We start from the raw sequence: 13,214 nt of genomic DNA on the forward strand, positions 1-13,214 counted from the left end.
AGTTTAGTTTAGTTTAGTTTAGTTTAGTTCAACAGTCAAGTTATTAATTTTAGGTTAAATTCAAACAGGTTGTTTTTTCAGAGCGTCACTTCTCACGGCTGCTGCTCATCACCAGGCAACAGGCTGCGTTCAGCCCAGACTCCTCAACCTGTCAGCATTGACGTCACCAGCATGCGTGTGTGTGTGTGTGTGTGTGTGTGTGTGTGTGTGTGTGTGTGAGTAATGGAGTTGAGTGTGAGAAATCGCTGCTTCAGATGTTTGTTTGTTTTCATTCACAAAGAAGTTCAGATTAAATCCACGTCCAGTTTCTAAAGTTCCCTCTAACTTTCTGTTACATTATATATTTATGACATTATTATTTCCTCACCAGCAGACACACACACACACACACACACACACACACACACACGCTGCCCGTGTGTGTGTTTGTTTCCTGCTCTGTGCAGTCATCAGGTGTTCCTACAGTTTAAAGGGTGAATTCTCTCTGTCTCTGTGGGACAGTTTTCTCTGTTGTGTCATAAAGTTTTTGTTATGATCATATTTCTCTTCTTATTCTCAAACATTCATCTGTTTTACTGTGTGACACAGTCACTGCTGCAGTCTGTGTCTCTGCAACTTTAATCTGACGACATGAACCACACGTTGATCTGATTCAGTGTGACATCACTTCCTGATGATGTCATTATCTCCAATGTCCCTCCACAATAAATACATTTTGTCACCACTAAAATTAAAGAAACATATGTTAAAATTTTACACAATATACATCCAACAAATCGATTTCTCCAAAAACAAAAACAGCTTTTGTAATAATGAACCAGAATCCTTGATGCATTTATTCTCTCAATGTAAACACTCAGTCACCTCGACTCATTATACACTGTGTGCTCATTATTAGGCAAGTGAGTATTTGGACTATATCATCATTTTTATGCATATTTTCCAACTCCAAGCTGTGTAAACTTGAATGCTTATTGGATTTAAGCATATCAGGTGATGTATATTTGTGTAATGAGGGAGGGTGTGGCCTAAAGAGATCCACCCTATATCAAGGTGTGCATAATTATAAGGCAGGTTCTTTTCCTCAGACGAAAAAGAGATTTAACGGACTCTGAAAGGTCAAAACTCATAAGAAACCTTTCAGAGGGATGCAGCACTCTTGAAATTGATATACACACATATTGGGGCGTGATCACTGAACCATCAAATGTTTTGTTGCAAATAGTCAATCAGGTCGCAAGAAACGTGTTGAGAAAAAAAGACGCAAATGAACTGCTAAAGATTTGAGAAGAATCAAATGTGAAGCTTCCAGGAACCAATCATCCTCCAGTGCCGTCATATTCCAGGACTGCAACCTACCGAGAGTGTCCAGAAGTACAAGGTGTTCAGAGCTCAGAGACATGGCCGAGGTAAGGAAGGCTGAAATCCGACCACCATCAAACAAGACACATAAGTTGAAACATCAAGACTGGACCAAGAAATATCTGAAGACAGATTTTTCAAAGGTTTTATGGACTGATGAGATGAGAGTGACTCTTGACGGACCAGATGGATGTGCCCGTGGCTGGATCAGTAACAGGCACTGAGCTCCACTTCCAATCAGACGCCAGCGAGGTGGAGGTGGGTACTGGTATGGGCTGGTATCATTAAGGATGAGCTAGTTGGACCTTTTGGGGTTGAAGAAGGACTTAAAATCAACTCCCAAACCTACTGCCACTTTTGAGAAGACACTTTCTTCAAGCAGTGGTACAGGAAAAAGTCTGCATCTTTCAAGAAGGCCATGATTTTTATGCAGGACAATGCTCCATCGCATGCATCCAAATACTGCACTGCGTGGCCACCAGGCAAAGGCCTTAAAGATGAAAGAATAATGACATGGCCCCTTCCTCCCCTGACCTAAACCCTATTGAGAACTTGTTGTCCCTTCTTAAACGGGAGATTGACAGTGAGGGAAGACGATGCACCTCTCTGAACTGCGTCTGGAGGCTGGTTGCTGCTGCACAAACAACTGATGGTCAACAGATCAATAAAGTGACAGACTCCGTGGATGGAAAGCTTGTGACTGTAAAATTTTGAGTTGTTTGTTTGTTATTCTCACTTTAACGGTTGAAATTAAACAAGTGAGATGGGAAAGTTTTGTTTTTCATTTAGTTGCATGATAATTCTGCACAAATGGATTTTCTCCTTAAATATTCAGATTGGAGGTTTATTAACATTTTGGATTGACCGAGAGCGCTGTATGTGTTCAACAATAAAATCAATCCTCAGAAATACAACATGCCTGGTAACTGTGCACACAGTGTATAATCTATGGGATATAAAGATATCATTACATATTATGAAAATTATAATTATGACATTAAATTCATTGTTAAGTTGATGATCCTTTATGGTCAATTTCATATTGATGAATAGAGAGTAACAAAAATATAAAAACTCTTATTAATTAAACCTTATTAATAAAAAAGTCCTAAGACTTTAGAATGAATCTTTAAAGAGGAATAATATGGTATATATTTATTTATATATTCTGTTGTTAGTTGTGTCAATTTGCCTTTTATATAATCTTTTCATTATATTTTAATGTTCTCCTCCTTGTATTTATTTCACTAAAGAAAAGAAACCAAGAAAAGAGAGAGACACGACATGTTTGTTGGAGTCGGCGTCACAGAGAGACAGACGCTTTGTTCTTCGCTCTTTATTGAATCTTTGTGTTTTATATAGAAAACATCATGAATGGAATTATAACTAGGAAGGCGGGGTCAAACCCACTGTGACCTCTGACCTCTCACCCCCAGCTGCAGGGAGGAGGGGCTTCAGGGGTCATCAGATGTCAGTTGGTTGTCACGGCGACAGAGAGGAAGGCAGGATGGAGCTTTAGTGGATCTTTGGGTGGCGGAAGTCTTTGCCGGCGAACTTGGCCTTGTCTCCGAGCTCCTCCTCGATCCTGGAGGTCAGAGGTCAAAACACATGAGGGCTCTTACTTTGGAAACCAAAGGTCTGTGCTTTTACTTTGGAAAATAATCAACTGTGCTTTTATTTTGTAAATGACAGGAAGTTCTCACCTCATCAGCTGGTTGTATTTGGCCAGACGCTCTGACCTGCAGGGAGCACCGGTCTTAATCTGAGAGAGAGAGAGACAGGTAGAGAGAGAGAGACAGGTAGAGAGAGAGAGACAGGTAGAGAGAGAGACAGGTAGAGAGAGAGAGACAGGTAGAGAGAGAGACAGGTAGAGAAAGAGACAGGTGTATTAGTGACTCAGACACTATGAGAACACATTTGTCATCCATGTAGTGATCAACCTGACCCTCATCTTACCTGTCTACCTGTGTGTCTGTCTGTCCACCTGTCTCACTGTCTACCTGTGTGTGTGTGTCTGTCTACCTGTCTCACTATCCACCTGTGTGTGTGTGTCTGTCTACCTGTCTCACTATCCACCTGTGTGTGTGTGTCTGTCTACCTGTCTCACTATCCACCTGTGTGTGTGTGTCTGTCTACCTGTCTCACTATCCACCTGTGTGTGTGTGTCTGTCTACCTGTCCGGTGCAGAGTCCGACCACCAGGTCAGAGATGAAGGTGTCCTCAGTCTCTCCGGAGCGATGGCTGACCATCACACCCCAACCACTGCTCTGAGCCAGCTTGTCTCACTATCCAAGACAGGTAAGGGGGGGGGTGTTAATTAAATTGAACTGACAGACAGACAGTTAGACAGACAGACAGACAGACAGACAGACAGACAGGTGTCTTACGCCTTGATGGACTCGGTCACGGAGCCGATCTGGTTGACCTTGAGCAGCAGACAGTTGCAGGCCTTCTTGTCCACGGCCTGCTGGATCCTCTTGGGGTTGGTCACAGTCAGGTCGTCTCCTACGATCTGATTGGTTGAAAGCACAGCGATGAGTCACTTTGAAGTCCGTGTAGTTACAATGAAAAGAGGAGTAATCACGAGCGTCTCACCTGGATGTCAGTGGAGGCGGTGAACTTGGCCCAGTGCTCCCAGTCGTCCTGGTCAAATGGATCCTCAATGGACTGGACTGAAGACAGAGTGAATGTTCCGGTTACAGCAGTGATCAATACAACGTGCACTGGACCACTCACATGTTGTCTCATGTATAATATTCTGGTTATTAATATTTAAATGGTTCCCAGAGACATCTGTTGTTCATATCTCCGAGCTGGTGTCTACAGTAGAAACTCCATTCAGATCAATGATCAATATCTCATCGGAATGACATGCACACTTAATGAGTTATTATGAGTTATACAGTGTGTTACATCACTGATGGGCTCTGAATGACCTCATTATGATGCTGTCTATTGTTTATGATTCATTCTAACTTTTTAATATTGCATGGGAGTCTATGGAAGCTCATTAGGTCCCTTTGTGTTTATAAATCAGCAGCTGTTCCATTCCAATGTCAAACTATTCCGTCACTGATCAATAACATTAGCATGATGACATGTACAGTCTTTAGGTTGTGTACTATGATGCACTGATTCTCCATTCACTCCCATCACAGCATCACAGAAGAGGCTCAGAGCCACATGTGAAATCCCATAGAAAGTCAATTAATTAAAACTGATCAAAGTCAGAATGAATGTGTTTCTTTAAGAAAGTGAGAGTGAAGTCAGAATGAGGCCCCTCCCACAGGATGGAGTCACACAGAGCTTCTGCCTCTCGTGCGTTGTTACCGGGGTAACCCTTGATGAAGCTGCGGTACAGATCTCCCAGCTTCTCTCCGCTGATGTGTCTGGCCGGGTCGTCGGGGGACTTGAAGTCCAGGTCGTACTTCCCGTTGCGGTAAAACTCGGAGGCCGCCACGTCCATGCCGATGATGATCTTGTCGGGGTATCCGGCCTTCTCGATGGCCGTCTTCAGCAGCTCCAGAGCTGGGGAGGGGGGGGGATGTAATCAATTTTACTTTGATTTGAAGGGTCGCAGCAGAAGTCCACTGACATTCAATGAGTCGTTCCAATAGTTTGTCGTCGTTTTCACTGAGTTACAAGCTTTAAGGGTGTGTGACAACATTATCATATTATCATATTATATATATTTATAATTTCATGATCAGTTGCAGCACTTTATTATTTCATATATAATTTGTAAGTGTAACATTGAAGTTGGTTATTTACAACCTCTTCAGTGTGGAGCACGTTTGGTTCCCACCTGCTGTAGTTTGCAGGGGGACAGGTGTGACTGTGACGCATATTATTTACATGGTCGTGCTGTAAAAACATCGACATGTTGCGAATCAGAGAGACAGACAGGTGCATGTCTCACCCTCATTGTTCTCCAGGATGTTGGGGGCAAAGCCGCCCTCGTCTCCCACGTTGGTGGCGTCTTTGCCGTACTTCGCCTTGATCACGTTCTTCAGGTTGTGGTAAACCTGAGCGCACGCACACACACACATACACACAGGGCAGTTAGACAGGTGTGTTTGATCGTGAACACACACACACTGGATGTGAACGAGCAGCACCTCAGCTCCGATCCTCATGGCCTCGTGGAAGTTCGACGCTCCGACGGGAAGAATCATGAACTCCTGCATCGCCAGTTTGTTTCCAGCGTGGCTTCCTCCGTTGATGACGTTAAAGGCCTGGAGAGGAAACACTAGTTACTTTAACTAGTCCACTGACTAACCCACCAGCCTGTAACCAGCTTCACTTGTGGTTAATTAGCCCACACTCTTTATTAGCTTCAGTGACAGAGTTAGCGACCAGTAGCCAGGTCCATGTGGACAAGGAGGAGCTGGTTGTTAGCCCCTCCCACCCCCAGAGGCCCCTCCCACTCACAGGAACAGGAAGAATGACGTCCTTGTGTCCGGCGAGGTCGGCGATGTGGCGGTAGAGAGGAACTCCCTTCTCCGCTGCTCCGGCCTTACAGACGGCCAGCGACACGCCCAGGATGGCGTTAGCACCGAACTTAGCTGAGAGAGAGACGGGTCAGAGAGAGAGACGGGTCAGAGAGAGAGAAACGGGTCAGAGAGAGAGAGACAGGTCAGATAGAGAGAGACAGATCAGAGAGAGAAAGACAGGTTAGAGAGAGACGGGTCAGAGAGAGAGAGACAGATCAGAGAGAGAAAGACAGGTCAGAGAGAGAGAGACGGGTCAGAGAGAGAGAGGCGGGTCAGAGAGAGACGGGTCAGAGAGAGACAGGTCAGAGAGACAGACAGGCCAGAATGAGAGACAGGTCAGAGAGAGACAGGTCAGAGAGAAACAGGTCAGAGACAGACGGGTCAGAGAGACAGACAGGTCCTTACATTTGTTCTCAGTTCCGTCCAACTCCAACATGAACTTGTCGATCTTCTCCTGCTCAACAACACTGAATTTCTGGAAAGACAGAGGAAGAGACAGAGACAGGTAGAGAGAGAGACAGGTAGACAGAGAGACAGGTTAGTGTTCAGCCCTGTAGCCCGCCCCCCCGTGATTGGATCACTCTGACGTCCTGTAGTTACCTTCTCCAGCAGCTTGGGGGCGATGTCCTTGTTTATATGACCCACAGCCTTCAGAGTTCCTGCAGACAGACAGACAGACAGTCAATCCACACGCACACATCCAGGACCTTCCAGGACATTCCAGGACCTTCCAGGACCAGCCTGGAAAAGTCAAATCTGCATCCTACCTTTGCCCAGGTAACGGGACTTGTCTCCGTCACGGAGCTCAAGGGCCTCATGGACTCCAGTGGACGCACCGCTGGGGACAGCTGCCCTGAAGTGACCTGAGAGACAGACAGGCAGACAGACAGACAGGTTTGGTATGTTATACAGAGACAGTAGAAGAACAGACTCAGATTCTGATTGGACGATGGAGGATCTGGTCTCACCCTTGGCAGTCCACAGGTCCACCTCCACTGTGGGGTTTCCTCTGGAGTCCAGAATCTCCCGGGCGTGAATCTTAGTGATGGACATCCTGACTGAGGGAGGGACACAGAGGATCAGAGGTCTGTGAGGACCAGACCGGACCCTGTCCTACACGGGTCCTGTCCTCGGATCCGAGCGGGACAGAAACCGTCCCTGGGATAATGACAGGGACCCGGACCAAAACCCTGTCCTACGAGTCTCAGGACCCAGTCCAAGCACGTTCAGGACCCTGTTCTGTGACAGAACCTGGTCCTGGAGTCACTGGAACAGGATCACGAGGACAGACCAGGACCCGGTCCAGATGTCTCTGTCCCACAGTTAGAGACAAAAACCAGAAGAAGAAGAAGAAAAGATCTTTTTCTTCCTGTGACCTTCAAAATAAAAACCAACACTCCTGAACCAGAGGTCAAACTCACTCTGTGTGTGTGTGTGTGTGTGACCCACCCCCCCCCACTGCTGTCGTGTAGCCCCCACTGTGATAAGTTGTGTCGCTGTGTGTGTGTGTCGTGGCCTGTGTGGTGTCGCTGTGTTGCTGTGCCCTCGCTCGCTCGTGTGTCGCTGCGTTGCCACTGTGCTGTCGCTAATGCTCGCTGTGTGTGTGTGTGTGTCAGACCTGCTGCAGAGATCCTGGTTAACGCCATGATGCCTCCATGACAGTGGGCAACAAGCTCTGTCCCATGTCAGACCACGCCCACCCCCTCCCACACAGCCAATCACAAAGCTGCTCTCATGACAGGCGGCTAACGGGACCAAGAGGAAAGAGGGAGATACCATTCTGGAGCCAGAGAGGGGGGGGTCCTCCAGAGAGAGTTCTTAATACAGTAAGGCTGGTGAGTAAAACCCTCTGACCTTTCCCCTGACCTTTCTACACAGGTCATGACTTCCTCCTGTCCATTATAGAGTTACAGTACACACACACACACACACACACACACACACACACACACACACACACACACACACACACACTTATGTTCATGTTCTTGACATTTGCAGAGGTATTTGTGACTGTGAGCTGATATCAGCCTCTTCACACGCTCTGATACTGAAGGTCTGCTGGAGCTGAACCACATGACCTCAGTGTGAGCGACTGTAACACACTGTCAGTGTCACAGATGCATGCTGGGAGCTACAGTTTGCTACTCTGTGAGTGGCTGCAGCTAACCATGATCAATGATCAATTATTTTTACCATCGATCAATCTGCTTTACAAATATCTGCTCAGTAAGAAACGCTGCCACAGTTCAACAAATAAATACATAAATAAATAGAGAAATGAACAAATACAGAAATAAATAGATCGATAAATAAATAGATAAATAAATCCACGGACAAGGAAATACTGAGCAGACACAGTAAACTTTCACATTTGAGAAGCTGGAGATTTTTCTGTTTGTAAAATGACACATTATGAAGATGGTTGCTGATTTATCAACTGATCTTTTCAGCTGCACTTAAACACAACATAACAAATCATTACATTAACAAGCGTTTCATTTGTTTGAGCTTAAACATGTGAAGCAGCTGCAGATGCAGATGGATGCAGTCCTGTCCTGCTCTGTGCTTCAGCTTCACAGTGGAGAGGTTTCCTCATCATGGATCAACTCCCACACCACAGCAAAGACTGAGCCACATGCTTTAATATCCATCACACACACAGGAAGTATTAGTATCAGTGTCTTCAGTATTTGTAGTAGTATACGTGTTAGTGTGTTTAAGATATAGAGCATATGTTTAGCAGTAGCTGTAGCAGCTTTAGCGTTGTTACTGTGTCATCAGTACAATAAAGAGTAAGAGTAAGAAGTATGAGCAGAAGTAGCAGCAGTGCTAACAATATGAGTGTATTAGAAGTATCAGTGTGTTAGCAGCAGCTAACTGCTGCTGTGTCTGAGTGTGTTATGTAATTATGTGTGTGTGTGTGTGTGTGTGTGTGTGTGTGTGTGTGTGTGTGTGTGTGTGTGTTTGTGTGTGTGTGTGTAAAAGGTCAAGCATGCCAGCAGAACAACAGCTGAGTGGTTACAGTCCACCTGAAACGACATGTGGCCTTTACAAAGACTTTACTGTACAAACATGACGCAACAACTGGACGTACGATCTACAACACAACATACAAACTACTGCTAATAGTGCTGCTAACAGTGCTGCTAACACTACAGCTAACACCACAGCTAACACTACTGCTAACACCACAGCTAACACTACAGCTAAAACTACTGCTAACACCACAGCTAAAACTACTGCTAACACCACAGCTAATACCACAGCTAACACTACTGCTAAAATTACTGCTAACACTACTGCTAACACCACAGCTAAAACTACTGCTAACACCACAGCTAACACTACAGCTAAAACTAGTGCTAACACCACAGGTAAAACTACTGCTAACACTACTGCTAACACCACAGCTAACACTACAGCTAAAACTAGTGCTAACACCACAGGTAAAACTACTGATAACATTACTGCTAACATTACTGCTAACACTACAGCTAACACTACTGCTAAAACTACTGCTAACACCACAGCTAACACTACAGCTAAAACTACTGCTAACATTACTGCTAACACCACAGCTAACACTACTGCTAACACCACAGCTAACACTACTTCTAATACTACAGGTAAAACTACTGCTAACACTACAGACAACACTGAAGCGAACACTACTGCTAACACTGATGCTAACACTATTGCTAACACTACACTTGACACAATAACTACCATAGCTTACGCCACAGCTAACACTAAAACAAACCACTGCTAATTACTGCGCTATAATGTAATGTAATGTGAGGCTGCAGTTTGTGTTGTTGTCAGATTAGCGTCTGCAGGTCGTCCATGTTCCACCTGTTCCTCAGTGTTTCACTGGGACCTGATTCAGTGAATCACTCAGCAAGTCACAGGCTGGTTATAGAAACAGAAAACAGTTTCCCTGTGTAATGTATCATGACCTGGTGAAATGCCCAGTACAGGTGTGTCCTCTCAGGTGGTCTGGGACAGGACATCATTCTGGGTGGGATCAAGACTTCTCTGTTTGCATCTCATTAAGTTAATCTGAGGACGCTTTATCCATGACATAATCATCACGTCTGATTCTTCTGTTTTAATTTACTATTTTAACGCGCGTGTGTGTGTGTGTGTGTGTGTGTGTGTGTGTGTGTTTTATATTGCCTTGTGTGTCTTTTCTTAATGACTTCTCTGTCTTTTGTGAAGCACTTTGAATTGCCTTGAATGTCCTAAAATAAACTGGCCTGGTCCACAAATAAACAGATGTGGACAGATATTGACGGATTGTTACATCAGATATATAAGATTAAATCACCATAGATACACTCTATACATTTCACAGATGAAGCCATTCACTGTCTGTCTCTCTGCCTGTCTGTCTGTCTGTCTCTCTCTCTCTGTCTGTCTGTCTGTCTCTCTCTCTATCTCTCTCTCTGTCTGCCTGTCTGTCTCTCTCTCTCTGTCTGTCTCTCTGTCTGTCTCTCTCTCTCTCTCTCTCTCTCTCTGTCTCTCTGTCTCTCTGTCTGTCTGTCTGTCTGCCTGTCTGTCTGGACTTTGCTCCCTCTGTGTTTGTCAGATTTCAGCAGCTCGGCTCTTCAGCACTTTGACCTTCAAGCTGCTGAAAGTCGAAGACCTGAAGGTTTGTTTTTGTCTTTTGCTTCAGATGAAGAATCAAAAACTCAACATCTGTGGAAAATGAACATCTGCCAACATGAGATTTGACACATCACCCAGCACGCTAGACTTCCTCTGAAAACTGCTGCAAACTGAACTAGACTAAAGTAAAAGAGGGAAATGAATCAGGTTTCTAGACCAGAACAAGAACCTGGAAACAAACAGGAAACAGATTGAGATGAAAAAAAAAAACTAACTCAGCAGTTGATTCAAAAAATGACCAACCAGAGCCGAGAGCTCACACCTGTTTCAGCCTACCTGAGTTGTGTTGTTAGAGAAGAAAAGGGGGTGTCGTCTTTGGCCGTCTGTCCGTCTGACTGTCCGACTGACGTGGAAAGTGTCCGTCTGTCACGCTGCAGGGTTTTTATAGACGCTCCCTGGCAGAGGGAGGAGGCTGGGCGGAGAGGCAGGGAGCGTCTGCATGGGACAGGACTGCAGCAAACAGAAAAACCTGCAGCACAAAGCGCTGACACAGACAAGGCTCTGATACTAAAATAACAACACAAAAATCCTCATATACTTCATATTGGGATACAACACGGAAATAATAGCAACTTTTTTAGTGTGTGCATGTTTTTGTGGTTGTTTTTTTGTCTCTTTGTAGTTGTTTTAGTGGAAGAAGTTATTTACATATTTACACTATAGATATTTATTTTATTCTATCTTTATTGTGTTGAGAATATTTCATACATTGTGACAGCAGTGTTAGCAGTAAGAGAAGTAGCATTGGCAAAAACAGAAGCAGTGTTAGCAAGAGTTTCAGGAGTTTTAGTTGCAGGGTTAGCAGTGTTAGCAGTGTTAGCAGTGTTAGCAGGGTTAGCAGGGTTAGTGTATTGGTAATATTAGATGTTATATGAACCGTATTAACAAAAAGTTCTAGAAGTATTGGTTGTAGCAATATTAGCATAGTAGCATCAGAATTTACTCTTGTAGCAGTAGCATGTTAACAGTACCAGTATATTAGCAGTAGCTGTATCAGTATTAGCAACATCAGTGTATTAGCAGTGAGTAATGGTAGCAGTATTATCAGTATGCTATAGCAGTATCAGTGTATTAGCAGTTTTACTAGCAGAATTAGCACCAAATGCAGTGATAGTTCCTGCACTGTTAGCACTGTTAGCGTATTGGTAATATTAGATCTTATATTAGCCGTATTAACAATAGTTCTAGAAGTATCGGTTGTAGTGATATTAGCATAATAGCAGGAGTTATAGCGTCAGTATTTACTGTTGTAGCAGGAGTTGTAGCATGTTAACGGTACCAGTATATTAGCAGTAGTAGAAGTAGCAGTAATTGTTGTGATAGTCGTGTGGTTCAGTAGCAGTAGTTTAGTGGTAGACACCAACATTTCAGACGTAGCACAGACAGATTTCTTCTCCATTGTGATTTATGCTATTTACTAAAATATTACTTAATTTTTCAGAATTTTCTTCCTCAAACTTCTGAATGTGTCTGAGAAATTAAACTTTGATTTATGACTTACATCACAGATCTGCTTCTTTAAATAAAATACAGATGAGAGTGGAGTAATCTCACTGTAGGTTACTGCAGTCACTCAGGAATCCTCCTTCCTCTGCAGGAAGATCATGGAAAATTCATGTAGGAAACTTCATTTATATGAATGAGAAATAAATAAAAGAACACTGAACACCACAGAAATAGTGTCATAATATTATATACATGTTTTCTGTCATGTTGTATGAATGTCAGTGGGCTGAATCAAACTGGTGTGAACTAGTGTGACGGTCCCTAACTCACAGAGAGAAGGTCAAAGTTCATCTAAAGGGGAAATGTGAGACCGGCTCAGCATTCACTGCAAAGGGCAGTAACCCCAACACACACACACACACACGCACTTACACAAGACACCTTACCCTTTACACTCACCTTTAACTATACTTCACACACACACTGAGTACACACACTGTGGCCTGTTCAGTGTCCCTGTAGCCTTTACTGCAGGCTAAATATAACTGCACATGACTTTAGGGTGTGGGGCTGTGTGTGTGTGTGTATGTGGGGGGGTCATCTCATTTTATATATACAGTACTGTTTTATATTGAATAATGTTTTTCTGTTACTGTACTACACTGTATATATCCTCTTCTCTGCTCCACTGTCAACAGGCTGCTGTGTCAATAAAGCTCATTTGAATGTGACACACAGTGTACTTTGTTGTATTTGTTCACTTCAGTGATTTCTGCATCCACACGTCACATGGTCTCTGCAGCGCAGCAGCAGTGACAGGAAACGGAGACTGACAGTAGTCACTGCAGTACTAATACTTCTAATAGCACACCACTGCTTGTACAACATGCAGTACTACTACTGGAGTCTTGCCGCCATAATAGTACTACTAAGTACAAGTACTACTTAAGTATTTTCTGACCATGTTTGAAGTGGGTGTGGTCAACATGCATGAGGAGCATGTGAAGTTGTAAAACATAATATTTCCTATTGCCACTAGGAGGCGCTATGAGTACAGCTGAATATTGGCATGTAGTAGTAGTAGTAGTCGTAGTAACACTAGCAGTAATCATAGTGCAGATGCAGATTTACATTCAGTCCCATTGAATGTGTCAAAGTAACCAAACGTCCTGCCGTGGTGTTCAGGAACATGAAGGTAGTGACGAGTCTACCTGGAGTCCAGGCTCAGAGAGCGAGAGAAGC

General features: G+C 44.0%; 1 protein-coding gene and 1 long non-coding RNA gene across 2 annotated transcripts; one reads left to right on the plus strand and one right to left on the minus strand.

Annotated features, from left to right (window-relative positions):
- Positions 1-3,743: 3,743 nt before the first annotated feature.
- On the minus strand, positions 3,744-10,911 carry LOC111239447 (beta-enolase). The gene is made up of 11 exons (XM_022769332.1): positions 10,803-10,911; positions 6,824-6,913; positions 6,623-6,718; positions 6,456-6,514; positions 6,261-6,330; positions 5,794-5,927; positions 5,481-5,597; positions 5,282-5,387; positions 4,693-4,890; positions 3,958-4,034; positions 3,744-3,874 (listed from the first exon to the last, which is right to left on the minus strand). Exons 2-11 carry the CDS (start codon positions 6,906-6,908, stop codon positions 3,746-3,748), a joined length of 1,071 nt encoding a protein of 356 aa, XP_022625053.1. The 5' UTR covers positions 6,909-6,913; positions 10,803-10,911; the 3' UTR covers positions 3,744-3,745.
- Positions 7,475-10,761, plus strand: LOC111239452. The gene is made up of 2 exons (XR_002665862.1): positions 7,475-7,690; positions 10,447-10,761. It is a non-coding gene; the product is annotated as an uncharacterized LOC111239452 (long non-coding RNA).
- Positions 10,912-13,214: the final 2,303 nt, after the last annotated feature.

This window comes from Seriola dumerili, unplaced genomic scaffold, assembly GCF_002260705.1.
Source record: "Seriola dumerili isolate Sdu_G_001 unplaced genomic scaffold, Sdu_1.0 BDQW01002857.1, whole genome shotgun sequence".
NCBI classification, from domain to species: domain Eukaryota; kingdom Metazoa; phylum Chordata; class Actinopteri; order Carangiformes; family Carangidae; genus Seriola; species Seriola dumerili.

Excerpts from the sequence above, each read along its gene's own strand:
- LOC111239447 (XM_022769332.1), bottom strand. The coding sequence starts at position 6,908 with ATGTCCATCACTAAGATTCACGCCCGGGAGATTCTGGACTCCAGAGGA. Across the intron at positions 6,515-6,622 it reads GTCCCGTTACCTGGGCAAAG|GAACTCTGAAGGCTGTGGGT; the intron begins GTAGGATGCAGA and ends GTCTGTCTGCAG. Across the intron at positions 4,891-5,281 it reads CATCCTGGAGAACAATGAGG|CTCTGGAGCTGCTGAAGACG; the intron begins GTGAGACATGCA and ends CCCCCTCCCCAG.